This window comes from Loxodonta africana, chromosome 2, assembly GCF_030014295.1.
Source record: "Loxodonta africana isolate mLoxAfr1 chromosome 2, mLoxAfr1.hap2, whole genome shotgun sequence".
Lineage (NCBI taxonomy): Eukaryota > Metazoa > Chordata > Mammalia > Proboscidea > Elephantidae > Loxodonta > Loxodonta africana.
The window spans coordinates 47389912-47413492 of NC_087343.1; the positions used below are offsets into that span (position 1 = coordinate 47389912).

Consider the following 23581-nt stretch of genomic DNA (forward strand, 5'->3'; position numbering starts at 1 on the left):
AACATGTGATTAAAAAGAGCGAGCAAAAGAGGGAGTGGAAAGGTGCACTTAGAGAATATAGACAGCGTAGGAGCCCTACACTGAAACTAGAAAATACAATCAAGTAAACACTCGTGAGTTATACATTACACAAAGACTAATTTTGAAAAACAAAATTCACTGATCTTTTTTAATCCCTAACACAAGAAGTAGATTTTGTTCACCAAATGGAAAATCAAATATTTATAATAATGCAGGTTATGATTATAGCCACTGGGGGAAAAAAATGATTTCCCCCTTTTCCCACCCACTACCAGCCCCAAATTCCTCAGAGACTCAGTGGAATAGGAAGATCAGCATGTTTATAGATAATATGTCTAATACAACGAGTCTTCTCTATCTTATTCATGAACACTCCTAATGGTACTATCAAGTGTTGGCTTCTCCTTCATCGAAGACATAGTTGAGCTTTATGACAGTGCTGATAAAATCACCAAGTTCTACAAAATCGGCAGTGACAATATTGATGCCACTCTCTCCTGGCTTCTGCGTGCGGACCCACTGCATCATGGCGGGAAGAGCTCTGAGAAGGGAAAGAAAAAGAGAAGTCACAGAGGAAAAGGTATCATTTTTCAAGCTGTACAATGTCCCCATTATAGATACATTTACTAAGCACCTACTATGCATCAGTCACCATTAGGGGCACTTGGAAAACTTCACTTAACCAGATAGACAAAAAATAATCTGCCTTATGGACTTTACTTTCTAATAAAGAGACACAGACTATAAATAACAATCATAAATAAATTATATAGTTTGATAGGAGGGAAAAGTGCTATAAAAATGGAGCATAGAAAGGTGGATTATGAGTGTACAGGTGGTGACGAGTGGTGCTGACCGCCAATTAAAATAGGGTGGTTTGGTAGGCTTCACTGAGGCATTTGAGCAAAGGAGATAAAGGAGTTAATTATGTGGATATCTGGGGAAATGCATTCCAGCTAGTGCCATAGCCCTAAGGGGATAGCATGCTTATGCTTGAAAAAAGGAAGGGGAGCGTAATGAAAGGTGAGGTCAGAGGGATAAGGAGGAAAGGCAGGACGGCCATCTGTAGGCCATTATAATGACTTTGAGATAAGTTTAAGGATCTCTGAGTGAACTGGGGAGCCTTTGGAAGATCTGGAACCAAGGAATGGTGTGTTCTGACTTACATTATAAAAGATGACTCATTACTATGAGAGTATAAAGGAGAGTCACCTAGCCTAGCCTGAGAAGGCAGAGAAAATTTTCAGAAAAGTCTTTCCTTAAACTGAGTGTCGAAGGATTAGGAGTTAGCTAAGTAAAGATGATAAGAGGGCTAAAGGATGATGTAATGAAATTTGAGGCAGAGGGAAGATCATGTCTTTATTCATTGACAGAGACACGGTGCTTACTTAGAAGCAGGAGTAAAGGGGTGATGCAGAGAGATACAGGCGTTGTCAATAAGGTTGTGCAGTTTCCTATGACAGCAATTGGAGTAAAATCTACCATGACTGGAGAGGGGTAGGAAGGGGAGATTTTCATGAGAAAGCAATAAGTAAGCTGAAGTCAAAAGGATGACAGTGCATGAGCAAAAAAAAAAAAAAAAAAAAAGAGTGAGAGAACCACAAGTGGATGAGATGGAAGGAGTGGGAAAGGAAGAGAGAAGAAGGAAAGAAAGGGACAAAAGAGAGACAGAGAATAAAAGAGAGAATGATGAGTTTAAGAATATCAGAGGTTATATAATAAAAATCTAAGGAAGCCTTAAAGACATTGGAGAGGTAGAAACAAACCAGATGACAGAGGGATTAGAAAAATGGAGAACAAATGAAAGCTGTTAACCTGGGGAATGCTATGATTAGATTCACAATTTAGAGAAATTAGTTCGCCTTCGATGTAGACAAATGAATAGCAGATAGCAAGACTAGGGGCAGGAGTAACGATTAGGGGCTGTTGAAGTAGTCTAGGCCAGAAATTGTGGTAGCTGGAATTGCAGTGACCACAGTGTACACTGTTGAAAGAAACTGAGAAAAAATGATGCCATCTAGTGGGGTTCTTCCACACATCTGTCAGTCATAATGTGGTGGCTGGCGAGTGGCTGTGATACTGGAAGTTTTGCCACCAGTATTTCAAATACCATCAAGGTCGTCCTTGATGGACAGATTTCAGCTAAGCTTCCAGACTAAGGCTAGGAAGAAGGATTTAGCAGTCTACTGCTGAAAAAACTGGCCAGTAAAAACCTTATGAATAATAGCAGAATATTGTTTGATATATAGTGATGGAAGACGAGCCCCTCAGGTTGGAAGGCACTGAAAATACAACAGGGGAAGACCTGTCTCCTCAAAGTAGAATTGACCTTAATGACCAGGATGGAGTCAAGCTTTTGAGACCTTCACTTGCTGATGTAGCATGACTTGAAATGAGAAGAAATAGCTGCAAACATCCATTAATAATCAGAAAGTGGAATGTACAAAGTAAGAATCTAGGAAAACTGGAAACTGTTGAAAATGAAATGGAACTCATAAACATCGATATCCTGGGCATTAGTGAACAGAAATGGACTAGTATTGGCCATTTGAGTCAGCAAATCATATGGTCTACTATGCCAGGAATGACAAATTGAAGAAGAATGGCCTTGTGTCCATCATCAAAAAGAACATTTCAAGATCTATCTTGAAGTACAGTGCTGTCAGTGTTAGGATAATATCCATACACCTACAAGGAAGACCAGTTACTATGACTATTCGAATTTACACAAGAACCACTAATGCCAAAGATAAGAAAGTTGAAGATTTTTACCACCTTCTGCAGTCTGAAATTGATCAAACACGCAATAAAGGTGCACTGATAATTACTGGTGATTGGAATGTGAAAGTTGAAAATGAAGAAGGATTGATAGTTGAAAAATATGGCCTCAGTGACAGAAATGATGCTGGGGATTGCATGATAAAATTTTGGAAGACCAGCGATTTCCTCATTGTAAATACCTTTTTCAACAAAATAAATGGTGACTATACACGTTGTATCACCAGATGGAAAACACAGGAATCACATTTACTACACCTGTGGAAAGAGATGATTAAAAACCTCAATATCATCAGTCAGAACAAGGCCAGGGGCTGACTGTGGAACAGACCATCAATTGCTCATATGCAAGTTCAAATTGAAGGTGAAGAAAATTAGAACAAGTCCACGAGAGCCAATTTTTGACCTTGAATATATTCCACCTGAATTTAGAGACTATCTCAAGAGTGGTTTTGACACATTGAGCACTAATGACTGAACACCAGACAAGTTGTGGAAAGACATCAAGGACATCATACATGAAGAAAGCAAGAGGTCATTAAAAAGACAGGAAAGAAAGAAAAACCAAAATGGATGTCAGAAGAGACTCTGAAAATTGCTCTTGAATGTTGAGTAGCTAAAGTAAAAGGAAGAAATGTTGAAATAAAAGAGCTAAACAGAATATTTCTAAGGGAGGCTTGAGAAGACAAAGTAAAGCATTATAATGACATTTGCAAAGATCCGGAGTTAGAAAACCAAAAGGGAAGAACATGCTTGGCATTTCTCAAGCTGAAAGAACTGAAGAAAAAATTCAAGGCTTCAGCTGCAATTTTGAAGGGTTCTATAGGCAAAATGGAAACCCTGGTGGTGTAGTGGTTAAGTGCTAAGGCTGCTCACCAGAAAGTCAGCAGTTTGAATCCACCAGGCACTCCTTGGAAACCCTATGGGGCAGTTGTACTCTGCCCTGTATGGTCTCTGTGAGTTGGAATCGGCTCAATGGGAATGGGTTTTTTTGGTTATTGGCAAAATATTGAATGATGCAGAAAGCGTCAAAAGAAGATGGAAGAATACACAGAGTCACTATACCAAAAAGAATTGGTCGATGTACAACTATTTCAGGAAGTAGCATATGTCCAAGAACTGATGGTACTGAAGGAAGAGGGCCAAACTGCACTGAAAGCATTGGTGAAAAACAAGGCTCCAGGAATTGATGGAGTACGAATTGAGTCGTTTCAAAGAAACAGATGCACCACTTCAGGTTCTCATTCATCTATGCCAAGAAATTTAGAAGATAGCTACCTGGACAACCAATTGGAAGAGATCCATATTTGTGCCATTCCAAAGAAAGGTGATCCAACAGAATTAGAAAGTTATCAAACAATATCATTAATATCACACTCAGGTAACACTTTGCTGGAGATCATTCAAAAATGGTTGCAGCAGTGCATTTGCAGGGAACCTCCAGAAATTTGAGCCAGATTTGAAGAGCACCTGGAATGAGGAATATTATTTCTAATGCCAGATGGATCTTGGCTGAAAGCAGAGAATACCAGAAAGATGTTTACCTGTGTTTTATTGACTATACAAAAGTAATCGACTGTGTGGATCATAACAAATTATAGAGAACATTGCGAAGAGTGGAAATTCCAGAACACTGAATTGTGCTCATGCAAAGCCTGTACATAGACTACGAGGTAGTCCTTCAAACAGAGCAAGGGGATACTGCGTGATTTAAAATCAAGAAAGGTGTGCGTCAGGGTTGCATGCTTTCACAATACTTACTTATTCAGTCCATATGGTCTGCAGGACAGACCATCAATTGCTCATTTGCAAGTTCAAGTTGAAACTAAAGAAAATTAGAACAAGTCGACAAGAGCCAAAACACAACCTTGAGTATATCCCACCTGAATTTAGAGACCATCTCAAGAACAGATTTGATGTGTTGAATACTAATGACTAAAGACCACACTAGTTGTGGAATGACATCAAGGACATCACACATGAAGAAAGCAAGAGGTCATTAAAAAGACAGGAAAGAAAGAAAAACCAAAATGGATATCAGAAGAGACTCTGGAACTTGATCTTGAACTTCAAATAGCTAAAACAAAAGGAAGAAATGATGAAGTAAAAGAGCTGAACAGATTTCAAAGGGTGGCTTGAGAAGACAAAGTGTTATAAGGACATGTGCAAAGATCTGGAGATGGAAAACCAAAAGGGAAGAACACACTCAGCATTTCTCAAGCTGAAAGAACTCAGGAAAAAATTCAAGCCTCGAGTTGCAATAGTGAAGGATTCAATAGGAAAAATGCTAAATGACTCAGGGAGCATCAAAAGAAGATGGAAGGAACACACAGAGTCAGTATAACAAAAAGAATTAGTCGATGTTCAACAATTTCAGGAGGTATCATAGGAGCAGAAACCAATGGTACTGAAGGAAGGAGTCCAAGCTGCACTGTAGGCATTGGTGAAAAACAAGGATCCAGAAATCGATGGAACGCCTATTGAGATGTTTCAACAAACAGATGCAGCATTGAAGTACTCACTCATCTACACCAAGAGATTTGGGAGACAGCTACCTGGCCAACTGACTCGCAAAGATCCATATTTATGCCTATTCCCAAGAATGGTGAGCCCACCAAATGCATAAATTATCCAACAATACCATTAATACCACACGCAAGTAAAATTTTGCTGAAGATCATTCAAGAGTGGCTGCAGCAGTGTATCCACAGAAAACTGCCAGAAATTGCTGATGTCATATGGATCCTGGCTGAATGCAGGGAATACCAGAAGGATGTTTACCTGTGTTTTTTTTGACTATGCAAATGCATTCCACTGTGTGGATCATAACAAATTATGGATAACATTGTAAAGAACGGGAATTCCAGAACACTTAATTGTGCTCATAAGGAGCCTGTACATAGATCAAGAGGCAGTGGTTTGAACAGAATCAGGAGATACTGTATGGTTTAAAGTCAGGAAAGGTGTGCCTCAGGGCTGTATCCTTTCACCATACCTATTCAATGTGTATGCTGAGCAAATAATCTGAGAAGCTGAACGATATGAAGAAGAACAGGGCATCAGGATTGGAGGAAGAATCATTAACAACCTGCATTATGCAGATGACACAACCTTGCTTGCTGAAAGGGAAGAAAACGTGAAGCACTTACTAATGAAGATCAAAGACCACAGCCTTCAATATGGATTATACCTCAACATAAAGAAAACAAAAATTCTTACAACTGGACCTATAAGCAACATCATGACAAATGGAGAAAAGATCGAAGTTGTCAAGGATTTGATTTTACTTGGAAACGCAATCAACACCCATGGAAGCAGAAGTCAAGAAATCAAAAGACACATTGCATTGGGCAAATTTGCTGCAAAAGACCGCTTTAAAGTGTTGAAAAGCAAAGACGTCACCTTGAAGACTAAGGTGCACACAACCCAAGCCATGGTGTTTTCAATCACCTCGTATGCATGTGAAAGGTGGACAATGAATAAGGAAGACTGAAGAATTGATGCTTTGTATTTGTGGTGTTGAAGAAGAATATTGAATATACCATGGACTGCCAAAAGAACGAACAAACATGTTTTGGGAGAAGTACAACCAGAATGCTCCTTAGAAGCAAGGATGGAGAGACTATGTCTCACATACTTTGAACATGTTGTCAGGAGGGATCCGTCCCTGGAGAAGGACATCATGTTTGGTAAAGTAGAGGATCAGCAAAAAAGAGGAAGATCTTCAGTGAGATGGATGGACACAGTGGCTGCAACAATGGACTTAAGCATAGCAATGATTGTGAGGATGGCGCAGGACCGGGCAGAGTTTCATTCTGTTGTACATAGGGTCTCTATGAGTTGGAACCGACTCCATGGCACTTAACAACAACAACATTCAATCTGTATGCTGAGCAAGTAATCCCAGAAGCTGGACCATGAAGAAGACTGTGGCAGTAGGGCCGGTGGAAGACTCATTAACAACCTGTGATGAGCAGATGACACAACCCTGTTTGCTAAAACTGAAGAGGACTTGAAGCACTTAATGATGAAGATCAAAGACTGCAGCCTTCCATATGGGGTACACCTCAATATAAAGAAAACAAAAATCCTCACAACTGGACCAATAAGCAAAATCACGATAAACAGAGCAAGACTGATGTTGTCAAGGATTTCATTTTTACTTGGATCCACAATCAACGTCTATGGAAGCAGCAGTCAGAAAATCAAATGACATATTGCACTGGGCAAATCTGCTGCAAAAGACATCTTTAAAGTGTTAAAAAGCAAAGATGTCACTTTGAGAGAAGCCATGATACTTTCAATCGCCTCATGCACATGCAAAAGCTGGACAGTGAATAAGGAAGACCGAAGAATAATTGATGCCTTTTTAAATTATGGTGTTGGCAAAGAGTATTACCGTGGACTGCCAGAAGATTGAAGAAATCATTCTTGGAAGAAATATATCCAGAGTTCTCCTTGGAAGTGAGGATGGTGAGGCTTCTTCTCATGTACTTAGGACATGTTATAAGGAGGGACAAGTCCCTGGAGAAAGACACCATGCTTGGTAAAGTAAAGGATCACTGAAAAAGGGTAAGGCCCTCATTGGGATGGACTGACACAGTGGCTGCAACAAAGGGCTCAAACATAGCAATTGTGAGGATGGCACAGGACTGGGCAATGTTTAGTTCTGTTGTACATAAGGTCGCTATAAGAGTAGATAAGATCACCTGGACACGATTTGTCGAGAGGGAAGAGAAGAGAAACTTTGTAGACCAGCAGCATTTAAGGGATGGGCAGGAAGAGGAATAAGCATAGAAGTAGGAGGAAAATCAGGAGACATTGTGTCTTGAAAATCAAGGAAAGTAGGAAGCCACGCATCCTTTTGGAAACTTAGAAGGGTTGAGAGAAGTTGAAACATGGAGTGCCACACATGTGCATTTCTCCAGATCTCAGAAAATACACCTAATTTAAACAAGTGTATCATGTCCAGCAATTTGGGTCAGCTAACTTGGTCTACACTCATCCTCTGGGATTACTTTAAAAATCCCTGGTTCTTATTTTTCTGCATGTACATTTTCGTATTAAGACACAAACAGAGGAGGATCCAGTCGCTTCTAAAAGAGCATGACATGGATAAAAAAGGCCCAGATGAGGAAATTTGGTCCTCACAGAAACTGTTTCAGAAGAGAATTCTATCTTAAAATGTCCCTGGAGGACAATACAAGTATATTCAAGTTCATTAGAAAGACAGGTGCTGTGGCAATATGTGCGCAGTGACTCGGGTCTGAATCTCATTACTTTCTCTTCTGGACTTGCTAGAGCAGATGAAATAGCTCTGCTGTGATGCAACAGTACTTCTTCATTTTAGAAAAGGAAAACACTCTTTGGAAAGGGCAGAACAACCAGTGCACTTCTTGGGAAGACTTGTTATTCAACAGATACATTCACTTTGAGAGGTGAGGGGTGGAGTGGCGTGGGTCAGAGCGATGCTGAGGCCAGTGTGGGATTCTGTATTGACCTTGAGTAGCTAGTTCACCAGATTCTGGGAGTACTACATTGTGGGAGGTTCCAAGGCAACCAAATTCCCATCTTAAAGCCATAACTGTCACAAAAACAGCCCCTAAAATGCCCTCTAAACCAAAATCAAACCAGTGACCATGGCGTCGATTCCAACTCGTGGTGACCCCATGTGTTTCAGTCAGTCTACTGCGAAGGGTTTTCAATGGTTGTGATCTCTCACAAGTAGATGGCCAGGTGTTTCTTCTGATGAAATTCTGGGTGGATTCAAACCTCCAGCCTTTCAGTTAGTAACTGAGTGCTTAACCATTTATGTCACTACTACTCTAAGATTAAAATTCCTGGGTCTGGATTCAGACAAACTAATTGTTAATCCAATGGAAAGAGGCTGGAAGAAAAGCACAAGAGTCCTCTTCTGTTTCTCTGTAAAAGGGATTGCTCTGAGGATTCATGAAACATCCTTTTAGAATAGGTTGTGGTCCTCAGATGAAATAGGAGTTTTACATTTAAAATACCATTTTTTGGAGCCAAGGGAATAGCTCTTCTTTTCTGCTCAGACATACTTCCTAAAGTCAATATGATACCAAAGGCAAAACAAGCAATAAACTCAAATCTCAAATGCTCAGAGTTTTAAGTAGAATTATGTTAAACAGAAGCACTCAATCTATTGGATTAAGACTAGCAAATGATACTGGAAGTGCAGTAATTATTTACAGTAGGATTTCTTAACCTTTTGTATTATTGCTCCCCTAAGGAGCCTTTTTAGACACTTCTTTCCCTAACCTGCCTCCTCCTTGATGAAATTGTAATACTACAAAAAAACAAAACAAAACAAAAAACCCATTGCCATTGAGTTGATTCTGACTCATAGCAGCCCTATAGGACAGAACAGAACTGCCCCACAGTTTCTAAGGAGCACCAGGTGGGTTTGAATTGCCAACTTTTTGGTTAGTACCATAGCACTTAACCACTATGCCACCAGGGTTTCCAAATACTACACATAGACTGTAATTGTCTATGTCTGATTTGTGTATCTTTTTTACTTAAAAATAATAATTGTTTTCATTCTCTCCCCATTCCCAAAAAGCAATTTTTGCCTCTTTAGGGGCAATGTAGTTGTGGAGAATTCATGATTTTAACTACAATCCCCTGATTTTATTTAATACTTGGCAGATAACTACAGTGAATTGAAAAACCTGCTCTAGTGGTAATAAAATTTGGGCTCAACTTAAAAAATTTCATGGTATAAGACAAACTGGTTGAATTTTAGCTTTTGTAATCATTCATTCATTCAACAAACATGTATTGTATGCCTGCTCTATAGAAGAGAGTGTGCTAGTTGGTATCTCCCTAAAGTAATTCCCTCATTCAGAACTTCTTCATATCTCTCTTGGAGAGATTTTACCATAGTTGTGTTTGGGCTTTATCCACACTACAGTCAGAACACTTTCTCTCAAATGCATCTGAGAGCATCATTCCTCCACATGAACCACGGCAAAGCCTTCTCTCACCTAAGGGATAAAGTTCCAGCAATTTAGTGTACAGTATTTAGTATTACCAAAGGCCCCTGAGTAGTGCAAATGACTAAGTGCTTGACTACTAGCTGAAAGGTTGACTGTTTGAATCCACTCAGAATGCCCTGAAAGAAAGGCCTGGCCATCTACTTCTGAAAGGTCACAGCCTTGAAAATCCTATGGAGCAGTTCTACTCAGTAGGCATGGGCCACCATGAGTTAGAATCATCAACTTGATGGCAACTAACAACAACAACAGTGGTACTAAATACTATATTGAAAACAAAAAACCTGTTTTATTATATGTTTATATAATATAAATACTATATATTAGTAAATACTATAGTATTCTATTTACTTACTAGCATAGTAAGTAAATACTATATATTTTAGTATACAGTATTTATCTTGTCGAAGACTCTTCATGCCTTCCCCACTCTATTCACATCTCTTCAGCCTCATTCACTGCTACTCTTTACCTGCTATTTGTTCTCCAATAATGCTGAAATGCTTGTATTTTCTCCCAGACACACCTTTTGGTTTCATACCTCTGTGCATTTTGCAGGCTTTTTTTGTTACATAAAAATCCATTCTACCCTCCCATATCTTTCTTGGCTTCACTAAATTCTGCTTATTCTTCAAGATTTGGCCTAGCCATCATCTCAATCCCTCCCACCCAAATCTAGGTGAAGAACCCTTTTCTTTATGCTTTGTAAATCTTAAACATAACTCTAGGACTGCCCTTAATACATAACTGCCCTTTATCCATTTCCATGCCTGTTTTTTTTTTTTTATGCCTGTTCCTATCAGTGCCTGCATGCTTTTGAAAAATCAGAAGCCATATTATAGATGTAAAAATGTCCCTTGTACCTACCATAATCTCTGAAACCTAAAAGGAAAGCAACATATTTGTTCAACTCAAATGGTGAGCTAGGAATCCTGGTCTGGGAAGTCTCAAAGTCAAATGAGCAAAATAGAGGTGAATCAGTCACAACAAGAGGAGGGTATAGGATATGATGGGAACACGGAAGATGAAGTAATTTTACTTTGGAGAAACTAAGGAGGGATTTAAGGAATATTTCACAAAATAGGGGTCATCTGAGCTTGGTTTTGGTGGGTGCTCTTTAGATAAAGAAGGAGAGGTAAGGTATTCCAAGAAGAGAGAACAGCACATGCAAAAAAAAAAAAGCATATGGGCATGAAAGAGATGATGTGATTAGGAAAGACAAGGTGACCAGCTAGTAGGGGCCATGGAAGTGTGGGGGCCAGTTGGGGTCCTGACTGGAGATGGACAGGAGCAGAAGGGTGTTTTGGCCTCCTTGACACCCTGCAGGGTCTGAGCTTCAATTACTTCCTTGTGCTTTGAAGATAAAGATCCTTGGCTGGCCTATAGGACCCTGAACATTGGCCACTAGCTGCTCTTGAATTTCATCGCCTGTCACTCTTCCTCTTCCTGAATTCTAGTCACACCATCTGTCTAGCTCATCTTGAACAACCTATGTTTCCTCAGGAAACTTTGCCAATACTTCGCAAGAATGCCTTGCCCTCCTGCCCCTTTACCTGGTCAGCTCATTCATCTTTCAGGTGATGGTTTAAAGTCACTTCTTCAAAACATTAATCTGAATTTTAATTATACTTACGAGTTTGATTAATGCCTGTCTCTCCAGCTAGACTGCAAGCTCTTTGAGGACAACTACACTTTGTTTTCTCATGTTGTATTCTCAGTAGTGAGCACAGTGCCTAAGATATAGTAAAATAAAACCAAACCCCAGTGCCATCAAGTCTATTCCAACTCATAGTGACCCTATAGGACAGAGTAGAACTGCCCCATAGAGTTTCCAAGGAGCACCAAGATATAGCAAGCACTCAATAAATATCCATTGAATAAATAAATGAGTTTTATTTTCAGAAATAAAATATGTTTCATAGGTCCAAGTACGGAAGTAGATGCAATAACATAATTCATGAAAATGCTAACTCAGCCTTTCTCACTATGGCTATTGCCACAGATTTTAGTTTGTGAACTCGCCACTACTCAGTTGAATAAAAGTATTTTTTAAATTAACCTGAAGGATTTTAAGCTCTAAATTAACCAAACTTTTCTGCAGTTGGCAGGGCACACCTGCAAATCAACAGGTCAACCTGAAAATTTGCAAAATGACGTTCGCTGAATTTTACATAAAGTGCCATGGGATTTAGCGTCAATGCTAATGATACCAGTAATCATCAGCGTCTTTGTAACAATAACATTTATTTAACTGATCAGGTTTCTTTAATCTACCTATTTACTATCAACTAGTTATAGTAGTATATACATATATAGTTATAGTTGATAATAATTTTTATTTAGTTAATTAGAATTAAATTTATTATGAATCTATGTCAAATTCATATTCAAGTGTATATACATAAATGTATATGTAATACCTAACACCAAATGTATTTTATATGTGTTACATCTTAACTTCTCTAAACTTGTATTTTGCAATTATGAACAATTATAGATAACAAAAGAGTTCTGTCTTTCAGTGAATTGTATTTGAATGCATTTAATCTTCAATGAAGTGTTTCTTTTATGGAATGGAATAAAGTTTCCAACATCAATGTGTTCATTTTTACAGAACTCTGTGATGCACTTGGGGATAAAGACTATTAGGAAAATGTAAGTGCCTCTTTACCGCCTGTCCCATACCCAGCCTCTCCTGGGAAATGGAAGCTTGGTTAATCTGCAGAGTTTAGAATAATGATCATAAGCCTTTCTTCCCCTGAGCAAGTAATTCACCCAAGACCAGCTTATTAAAATTAAGCCTAGCATTTTAAAACACAGTTTCCAGTCAATCTGGCCATTTCTGAAAGCTTAGAAATTTCACTTGAAAATGTAAATAAAACAAAAAGAAACTCTTGATCAAAAGATTGGCATTTCAGGTACCGACACATATAGGGATAATAGGCAGGGCCTTTTCATCCACAGGTTTGAACAATGTTCAAAGAACCCATTGCCAATGAGTTGATTCCAACTCATAGCAACCCTAAAGGAAAGAGTAGAACTGTCCTGTAGGGTTTCCAAGGAGAGCCTGGTGGATTCAAACTGCCAACCTTTTAGTTAGCAACTGTAGCTCTTAGCCACTATGCCACCAGAGTTTCCTGAGCAATGTCAGGGGTTTTAAAATAACCTCAGGTAGATGGGTGTATCACATAACTTCCATAAACACAAGACTTATTATTTTATGCCAAACCTGTTTCTCTTCAGGAAGCATCATATCTGATGAACGTCTGATGAAAACAGTTCATATTTTTAACATCTTTTTTCTCCCAAAATTTCAGTCATAGGAAGAATTGAGCCACATGAATTATCTGTGAAACAATGCCCTAACACACAATTCGGTACATATTAGATGTCTTAGGCTCTCCTGGATATGAGATGAAAGTTGCCCTGCGTATTCCTACGTCCCGCGCTATATATTTCCACAAGTAAATTACTGTGTCTATATAGGTGCAAAATATAAATTAATTAAAGGCACAACTAAATGTACAGTTTATTTGAATTTTTCTCCCTGTGTTTTCAAAAGGAAGAAAGCCCTCTCTCCTTGGCTTTCCAGAGTCTCTGTTCCAATCAAAACCAAACACCATTTGTGGTTTGATAAAGACGTTCATTCAACACATATTTATAAAGCACCTCCTATGTGCTAAAGTCCCTAGGTTAAGAACTCAGTTACTAACTGAAAGAAAGGCTGTTCAGATCCACCCAGAGGCACCTCAGAAGAAAGTCTTGGTGATCAGCTTCTGAAAAATCAGCCATTGAAAACCCTCTGGAGTACAGTTCTACCCTGTCACACATGGGGTTGCTGTAAGTGGTAATTGACTCAACAGCCACTGGGTTTTTTTTTTGATGTGTGCTAAATATTATTCTGTGTGCTGAGGACACTATGAAGGTCAGAAGCAGATATAGTCCTTGCTCTCCTGGTAAATACAGTCTAGTAGGGGAAGAAAAAACCAAAACCCATTGCCTTCGATTTGATTCTGACTCATAGCAACACTGGAGGACAGAGTAGAGATGCCCCATAGAGTTTCTAAGGAGTTCCTGGTGAATTTGAACTGCCAACCTTTTAGTTAGCAGCCTTACCTCTTAACCACTACATCACCAGGGTTTCCAGTAGGGCAAAGATGGAGTTATAAAATAAAATTATCACATCAACTGGATTGATATTAGGAGAGAGATTTGAGTTCTGGTCCTGACTCTAGTGATGTTTTTTATTTATAACCTTGCTTAAAGTACAGAAACTATCTGAGTAGTCTCAGTGTTCCCTAATGATAAAATTAGGAATAATAGTACTTTGGGAGTTACTATGAGGATCACACACGTGTGCACACACACATTCACACACGCTATTATCTGCTAAAGTACTATGTAAGGTCCAGGGTTTGAGCTTTTCCATCGTCTCTTCCTGATGGCATGTTCTATCAATTTCAGATTGTAGAAGTTAGTGAAATCTTCAATTTCTTTATTTTTGGCCTTAGTGATTGGCGCGTAAATTGGAATAATACTCGTATTAATTGGTTTTCCTTGTAGGCGTATGCATATTATCCTATCACTGACAGCGCCGTATTTCAGGACAGATCTTGAAATGTTCTTTTTGGTGATGAATGCAATGTCATTCCTCTTCAAGTTGTCATTCCTGGCATAGTAGACCATATAACCATCCAATTCAAAATGGCCAATACTAGTCCCTTTCAGCTCACTAATGCCTAGGGGCTGACTGTGGAACAGACCATCAATTGCTCATATGTAAGTTCAATTTGAAACTAAAGAAAAACTGAAAGAAAAACAAATCTGTCTTAGAAGAAGTATAGCTAGAATGCTCCTTAGAAGCAAGGATGGTGAAACTATGTCCCGTATACTTTGGACATGTTGTCAGGAGGGATCAGTCCCTAAAGAAGGACATCATGCTTGGTAAAGTAGAGGGGTCAGCGAAAAAGAGGAAGACCCTCAATGAGATGGATTGACACAGTGTCTGCAACAATGGGCTTAAGCATAACAACAATTGTGAGGATGGCACAGGACCGGGCAGTGTTACATTCTGTTGTACCCAGACAGGGTCACTATAAGTCAGGACCGTCTCGATGACATCTAACAACAAAAAGGTCCAGGGTTGTTCTTAACCCACAACACCGGCCATGTGTTTAGACATCCTCTGGAAGCTGCAGGATGACACAAGAGCTTCTGTCACGCTAAGAATATCAGGGCACAGGGACTGACCAAGCCTCATCCTCACCCTAAAGACAGAATTCCATGTTCTCAGAAGTACAGTGAGAGATATTTCACCTCATCCCCATGTTGGCAGGTTGTTAGTTTACTTGAGCTTTTTGTCATTTGATAAAAAGCAATGCAGTCAAATCAAAGCAAGTGACACCATCCGTTTCCTTTGATGAAAGCAACAGTAGCCCTTTTTGCTGTGGCTAGGAAGAAAACTCTTAAAAAATCCATTTTCAATTAAAATAAACTACAAGAAAAATGATGTTAAGAGTTCATAAAATGTCCCATGTCCTCAGGCTTGTCGTTAGCTCCAAACCAGTGTTTGGAAACGAGTCAGGAACCCTGCTAGGAGACAGAATGTGAGCACAGTCAGCCCTGCAGTGGGGCCACCTGGTGTGCAGGGACCATTCTTTCTGCTAATTTACCAAAGGAATGAAGGGAGAGAGAAAGCTTTGTAAATTCAAAACTAAGGGACCCTTCAGTCTATTAATAGGAATTAGATTGCCAGGAGGCAGACAATGGGTTTTCGTTCAAGAGTAGAGTCTCACTAAAATGAACACTTCTGTGTGGGATCAAGTGTTCTCACTTCGCAGTCTCTTCCTCAGCACTAAGGAGTTCCTCGCTCTGCACAAATGCTTGGGGAATGTGGGTACTCAAAGCTCAGAAGCAGTTTACTTTATTCAGAGCATACCGTTTCTATCTGCTGGTACCTGACTTGACCTTCTTTTCTCCTCTCTGGAAGGAAAGAGGTGCTGCTGAGCTTGTCCTGAAGGAAGGTTTTACATTTCTGTTCTTTCTTGGAACAAGCATCTCAAGGACTATCTAGGTTTATCCCTTGGCATTCAATGGATCCTAGCTTGGATCTTCTGGACTTAGGGATACCAGAGATAGTAATGGTGAAAGCCACAACAGAGGTCATTTAGTTACGCTCTGTGGTGACGAAAGTTAACTAAAATGACATTTTTCTTTACTGTTGGCAGGATAATCTTATCAATTCAGTTTCAGAATTGTCTATCTATTGCTTATGGCCTCAAACATAGCAACAATTGTGAGGATGGTGCAGGAACAGGCGGTGTCTCGTTCTGTTGAACATGGGGTTGCTATGAGTCAGAACCAACTTGATACCACCTAACAACGACATCTATTGCTTGTAGGTTCCTAGGTGGTACAAACTGTTTGTTTGACTACTAATCGAAAGGTTGGTGGTGTGAACCCAGCCAGGGTCAACATGGAAGAAAAGCCAGGCTACCTGCTTCCATAAAGATTACAGCCAAAAAAACCTTACGGAGCAACTCTGCTCCATAATACACGGGGTCACCACGAGTTGGAATCAACTCAATGAAATGGGTTTTTGGTACCTACTGTGCACTGGTTAAGAGCTTGGCTGCTACCCAAAAGGTCAGCAGTTCAAATCCACCAGCTGCTCTTTGGAAACCCTATGGGACACTCTATGAGTCAGAATCAACTCTATAACAATGAGTATTGCTTATTGGACATAATACTGAATTCTGTATGCCTTTAATGTAAACAACGAGGAAAAAAATTGTTACTCACAACATATACATTTATTAAGAGGAGAGGGCTCTGTGAGGAAATATAGTAAAAGAAGTCCTTGATGGTGAAACTATGGGAACTACAGTCTCCATGATATTTATATTTATTGATTGATTTGTTGAGTTCCTACCACGTGGCAATTTGGAGTAAATGCAGGGATGAATCAGACATGATCCCTGCTTTTACTATAGGACTAACTCCTGATTTATCTGAATGGCAACAAATAGGAATTGCTCTGAATACCCTTGCACGGAATCACTGGAAAACGAGACATCCATGAAGCCTCCTTTGGCCTCGCGAACTAGATTTTGGTCTCTTTATTAGCACATATTACAATTCCAGTGAAAATATTCCATATATTCTCAAGGATTTATGAGGCTAAATAAAAACTACTCTCCATGGACTCACAAGTGAAATGAGTATTTATCGAGCTTTAATGGATTGCCTACAATCAATACAAGGGGAAGTAGGAAGAGCAAGAGCTGTGGAATCAGAGAGAGTCCTATTTGAGTTGCTAATAACAGGTGACCCCGAGAAGACGACTCAGTCTCCCTGGGACTCATTTTCCTCATTATAAAATTGGGATAATAATGGCTACTTTCTTCACAGTGTTTTTGTAAGAGTAAAACAATACAATATTTATAGGTGGTTAGAGGTTAAGATTGAGGACCTTGGAGCAAACTTTTGAATTCAAATCTTGGCACTCTCATTTATACTTGTGTTATTTTAGGCAAGTTAATCTTTCCAGCTTTAATTTCCTCACTTGTGTAGGAGAATAATGTTGTTGTTGTTATTATTAGCTGCTATCAAGTCAGCCCATAATTCATGACCATCCCATGTATCAAGTCAGCCCATAATTCATGACCATCCCATGTACCACAGAACAAGTTGCAGATAGGACTGTTGTGATCTGTAGGGTTTTCATTGTCTGATTTTTGGAAGTAGATCAACAGGTCTTTCTTCCTAGTCTGTTTTAGTCTGGAAGCTCACCTGAAACCGGTTCAGCATCATAGCAACATGCAAGCTACCACTGACAGATAAGTAGTAGCTACACATGAGGTGCATTGGCCAGGAATCAAACTCAGGTCTCCAGGATGGAAGTTGAGACTTCTACCAATGAACCACTACTGCCCTCAAAGAATAATGTTGTTGTTGTTGTTGCTAGGTGCCGTGGAGTCAGTTCCGACTCATAGCCACCCTATGCACAACAGAACAAAACACTGCCCAGTCTGTGCCATTCCCACAATTGTTTCTATGCTTGAGCCCATTGTTGCAGCCACTGTGTCAATCCATATCGTTGAGGGTTTTTGTCTTTTTCACTGACCCTCTACTTTACCAAGAATGATGTCCTTCTCCAGGGACTGAGTCCTTCTGATAAACGTGTCTAAAGTACATGAGACAAAGTCTTGCCATCCTTGCTTCCAAGGAGCATTCTGGTTGCACTTCTTCCAAGACAGATTTGTTCATTCTTTTGGCAACACCATGGTATATTCAATATTCTTCTCCAACACCATAATTCAAAGGTGTCAATTCTTCTTCGGTCTTCCTTATTCATTGTACAGCTTTCCCATGCAGATGAGGTGACTGAAAACACCATGGCTTGGGTCAGGCACACCTTAGTCCTTAAGATGATGTCTTTGCTTATCAACACTTTAAAGAGGTCTTTTGCAGCAGATTTGCCCAATGCAATGCATGTTTTGATTTCTTGACTGCTGGTTCTAGGGGTGTTGATTGTGGACCCAAGTAAAATGAAATCCTTGACAACCTCAATCTTTTCTCCATTTATCGTGATGTTGTTTATTGGTCCAGTTGTGAGAGTTTTTGTTTTCTTTTTGTTGAGGTGTAATCCATACTGAAGGCTGTGGTCTCTGATCTTCATCAGTAAGTGCTTCAAGTGCTCTTCATTTTCAGCAAGCAAGGTTGTGTCATCTGCATAACACATGTTGTTAACGAGTCTTCCTCCAATCCTCATACCCTGTTCTTCTTCATATAGTCCAGCTTCTCGGATTATTTGCTCAGCATACAGACTGAATAGCTATGGTGAAAAGATACAACGCTGGCGCACACCTTTCCTGACTTTAAACCGTGCAGTATCCCTTTGTTCTTTCTGTTCAAATGACTGCCTCTTGATCCATGAACAGATTCCTCATGAGCACAATAAGTGTTCTGGAATTCCCATTCTTTGTAATGTTATCCATAATTTGTTATGATCCACACAGTTGAATGGCTTTGCATAGTCAATAAAACACAGATAAGCATCTTTCTGGTATTTTCTGCTTTCAGCCAGAGTCCATCTGACATCAGCAATGATGTCCCTGGTTTCACATCCTCTTCTGAATCTGGCTTGAATATCTGCATTTTCTTGTTGATATACTGCTGCAGCCGCTTTTGAATGATCTTCAGCAAAATTTTACTTGCATGTGATATTAATGATATTGTTTGATAATTTCTGCATTCTGTTGGATCACCTGTCTTGGGAATAGGCATAAATATGGATCTCTTCCAGTTGGTTGGCCAGGTAGCTGTCTTCCAAATTTCTTGTCATAGATGAATGAGCACTTCCAGTGCTGCATCCATTTGTTGAAACATCTCATTTGGTATCCTGTCAATTCCTGGGGCCTTATTTTTCACCAATGCCTTCAGTGCAGCTTGGACTTCTTCCTTCAGTACCACTGGTTCCTGATCATATGTTACCTCCTGATATGGTTGAACATCGACCAATTCTTTTTGGTGTAGTGACTCTGTGTATTCCTTCCATCTTCTTTTGATGCTTCCTGCATCATTTAATATTTTCCCCATAGAATCCTTCAATGTTGCAACTCAAAGCTTGAATGTTTTCCTCAGTTCTTTCAGACTAAGAAATGTTGAGCATGTTCTTCCCTTTTGGTATTCTAGCTCCAGGTCTTTGCACATGTCATCATAACTCTTTACTTTGTCTTCTCCAGCTGCCCTTAAAATCTTCTGTTCAGCTCTTTTACTTTATCATTTTTTCCTTTTGCTTTAGCTACTCGACATTCAAGAGCTATTTTCAGAGTCTCTCCTGACATCCATTTAGGTCTTTTCTTTCTCTCTTGTCTTTTCAATAACCTCTTGATTTCTGCATCTATAATGTCCCTGATGTCATTCCACAATTCTTCTGGTCTTCGGTTATTAGTGTTCAACGTGTCAAATCTATTCTCGAGATATCTCTAAATTCAGATGGGATATACTCAAGTTCGTACTTTGGCTTTCATTGACTTGTTCTAATTTTTTTCAGTTTAAACTTGAACTTGCGTATGAATTACTGATGGTCTGATCCGCAGTTGGCCCCGGGCCTTGTTCTGACTGATGATATTAAGCTTTTCCATTGTCTCTTTCCACAGATGTAGTCGGTTTAATACCTGTGTGAATTAAATTCCAAGTTAAATTCCTGTGTGAATTTAACTCCAATCTGGTGAGGTCCATGTGTATAGTCTTGGTCTATGTTGGTGAAAAAAGGTATTTGCAATGAAGAAGCCATTGGCCTTGCAAAATTCAGTTATGTAATCTGTGGCATTGTTTCTATAACCAAGACCATATTTTCCAACTACTGATCCATCTTCTTTGTTTCCAGCTTTTGCATTCCAATCACCAGTAATTATACATGCATACTGATTGCATGTTCCATCAATTTCAGACTGCAGATATTGGTAAAAATCTTCAATTTCTTCATCTTGGGCCTTAGTGGTTGGTGGGTAAATTTGAATAATAGTCGTATTAACTGGTTTTCCTTAGGTGTATGGATATTATCCTATCACTGACAGCATTGTACTTCAGGATAGATCTTGAAATGTTCTTTTTGACATTGAACGCAAAGCTGTTCCTTTTCAAGTTGTCATTGCCGGCATAGTAGACGATATGATTGTCTGATTCAAAATGGCCAATACCAGTCCATTTCAGCTCACTAATGCCTAAGATATCTATCTTTATGAGTTCCATTTCATTTTTGACAACTTCCAATTTTCCTAGGTTCATACTTCTTACATTCCAGGTTCTGATTATTAATGGATGTTTGCAGCTGTTTCTTCTCATTTTGAGTCGTGCCACATCAGCAAACGAAGGTCCTGAAAGCTTGATACCATTCACATCATTAAGTTCAACTCTACTTTGAAGAGGCAGCTCTTCCACAGTTGTATTTTGAGTGCCTTCCAACCTGAGGTACAGTATCAGACATTGTTCCTCTGCTATTTATAAGATTTTCACTGACTAATTTTTTTCCTAAGTAGACCACTGATCCTTCTTCCTGGTCTGTCTTAGTCTGGAAGCTCAGGTGAAATCTGTCCACCATGGGTGACCCTGCTGGTATTTGAATACCAGTGGCATAGCTTCCAGCATCACAGCAACACACAAGCCCCCACAGTATAACAAACTGACAGATGCATGGGGGAAGAGAATAATAAAAGTATATAATTAATGGATTATGAAAGTTAAGTGAAATAACATGCATGCAAAATTTAGCAGAATACCTGAGAGATCAAAATAATTCAATAAATGTTAGCTCTATGGTGTTAATGCTTTAATTGCCGAGCACATAATTTGTTATTAGGTGCCATCGAGTCAGTTCTGACCCATAGCGACATTATGTACAACAGAATGAAACACTGCCTGGTCTTGCACCATCCTCACAATTGTTGCTATGCTTGAACTCATTGTTGCAGCCACTGTGTCAATCCGTCTTATTGAGGGTTCTTCCTCTTTTTCACTGACCCACTACTTTACCAAGCATGATGTCTTTCTCCAGGACTGATCTCTCCTGATAACATGTCCAAAGTATGTGAGACAGTCTTCCCATCCTTGCTTCTAAACAGCATTCTGGCTGTACTTCTTCCAAGACAGATTTGTTTGTTCTCTTGGCTGTCCATGGTATATTCAATAATTTTGGCAACACCATAACTCAAAGGCATTAGTTCTTCTTCAATCTTCTTCTCATTGCCCAGCTTTCACATGCATATGAGGTGATTGAAAACTCCATGGTTTTCAGATAAAGATCAGACTAGATTATAAAACAAAAAACAATACTCGTGAGGAGTGTGCTTCTTAATTCAATCATATACACAAGACCAAATGGGCCAGTCCTACCTGTAGGCAGGATGAGAAGGCAGGAGGGGACAGGAACTGGTTGAATAGACGCAAAAAAACCCAGGGTGGAAAGGGGAGTGTGCTGTCACATTGGAGGGATTGCAACTAATGACAAAATAATATGTATATAAATTTTGTATGAGAAATTAACTTGAGCTGTAAGCTCTCACCAAAAAAAAAAAAAAGGAAAACACCATGGCTTAGGTCAGGCATACCTTAGTCTTCAAGGTGACATCTTTGCTTTTTAATGCTTTAAAGAAGTCTTTTGCAGCAGATTTGCCCAATGCAATATGTTGTTTGATTTCTTGACTGCTGTTCCCATAGGTATTAATTGTGGATCCAAGTAAAATGAAAGCCTTGATAACTTCAATCTTTTCTCTGTTTATCATGATACTGTTTATTGGTTCAGTTGTAAGGATTTTTGTTTTCTTTATGTTAGGTGTAATCCATACTGAAGGCTGTAGTCTCTGATCTTCATTAGTAAATGCCTCAAGTTCTCTTCACTTTCAGCAAGCAAGGTTGTGCTATCTGCATAATACAGATTGTTAATGAGTTTTCCCCCGATACTGATTGCCCATTGTTCTTCATATAGTTCAGCTTCACAGATTATTTGCTCAGCATACAGATTGAATACCCAAAAACCAAACCCATTGCCATCGAGTCAATTTTGATTCACAGTGACCTTATAAGTATGGTGAAAGTTTACAACCCTGACACACGTCTTTCCTGACTTTAAACCACGCAGTATCCCTTTGTTCTGTTGGAATGACTGCCTCTTAATCTATGTACAGGTTTCTCATGAGCACAATTATGTGTTAATGCTATCCATAATCTGTTATGAGCCATACACTCAAATGCCTTTGCATAGTGGATAAGACAAAGGTAAATATCTTGCTGGTATTCTCTACTTTCAGCCAGGATCCATCTGACATCAGCAATGATATTCCTGGTTCCACGTCCTCTTCTGAATCTGGCTTGAATTTACGGCAGTTCCTCGTTGATGTACTGCTGCCACTGCTTTTGAATTATCTTCAGAAAAATTTTACTTATGTGTGATATTAACAAAATTGATAATTTCCACATTCTTTTAGATCAGCTTTCTTTGAAATAGGATTAAATATAAGCACATACAAAAAAAAACCCAGTGCCGTCGGACAGTAATAATGTTAGATAACTTCCTTTTTCCAAGTTTGAGGTTATTCTAAGGTAAATGATTGAAAAAGTTACTCTTTATTATTCAGATTTGTAGTGCATGCTATGATGAGCTGCCCAGACCCTCCCATAAGAATCGAGGTACTTATTCTCCCAGCTGCTAAGTGTGTTGTTGGCTGTCAGCTCTCAGCTTAGTTTCTATCCAAAAATTGCTCTCATCCAGAAAGCCACTTCACTCAAGGTCACACACCTTCCCTGGGGACAGCCTGAAATGAATGGCTGATCTCTATCGAGGGATGTGTCAAAGCACTTGCCTCAGGGTGGGACAACTCTGAAGGCCCATCCCAGCTCCAGGGATCTATAGGGTTGGCTGAGGCCTTAGTTAAGACTGTATCAGAGCCCAACTTTCTTTATCTATCCAATCCTATTTCCTTCAATCTTCCATTTATTTTCATCTCAAGGGAATTGCAGAATAAACCTTCTGTGCACAAATCTCAGTGTTTCAGAGTATGTTTCCCAGGAAATCCAACCTACAAGTCTCCAATTTACATGACATGAAATTGAGTGATCAGTAGAATCTTTCCTTTATCCCATAAGAATCAAGACTGGTCTTTGGCAATCTTAATGAGATACAGAAATTAAAACCACATTTCCATTTCCCAAAGGCAACCTGCATAGGTCTTAGGCTGCTTTAAGGACACCTTTTTTGGGGT

At 39.4% G+C, this 23581-nt stretch overlaps 1 protein-coding gene across 1 annotated transcript in view; it reads right to left on the reverse strand.

The window, feature by feature from the left end:
• Positions 1-408: 408 nt before the first annotated feature.
• PLCXD3 (phosphatidylinositol specific phospholipase C X domain containing 3) overlaps positions 409-23581 on the reverse strand; it is a 213695-nt gene continuing 190522 nt past the window's right edge. The window contains exon 3 of the mRNA XM_010588116.3: positions 409-562. Within this exon, the coding sequence (XP_010586418.3) occupies positions 409-562 (154 nt within the window). The remainder of the gene's footprint in view (positions 563-23581) is intronic.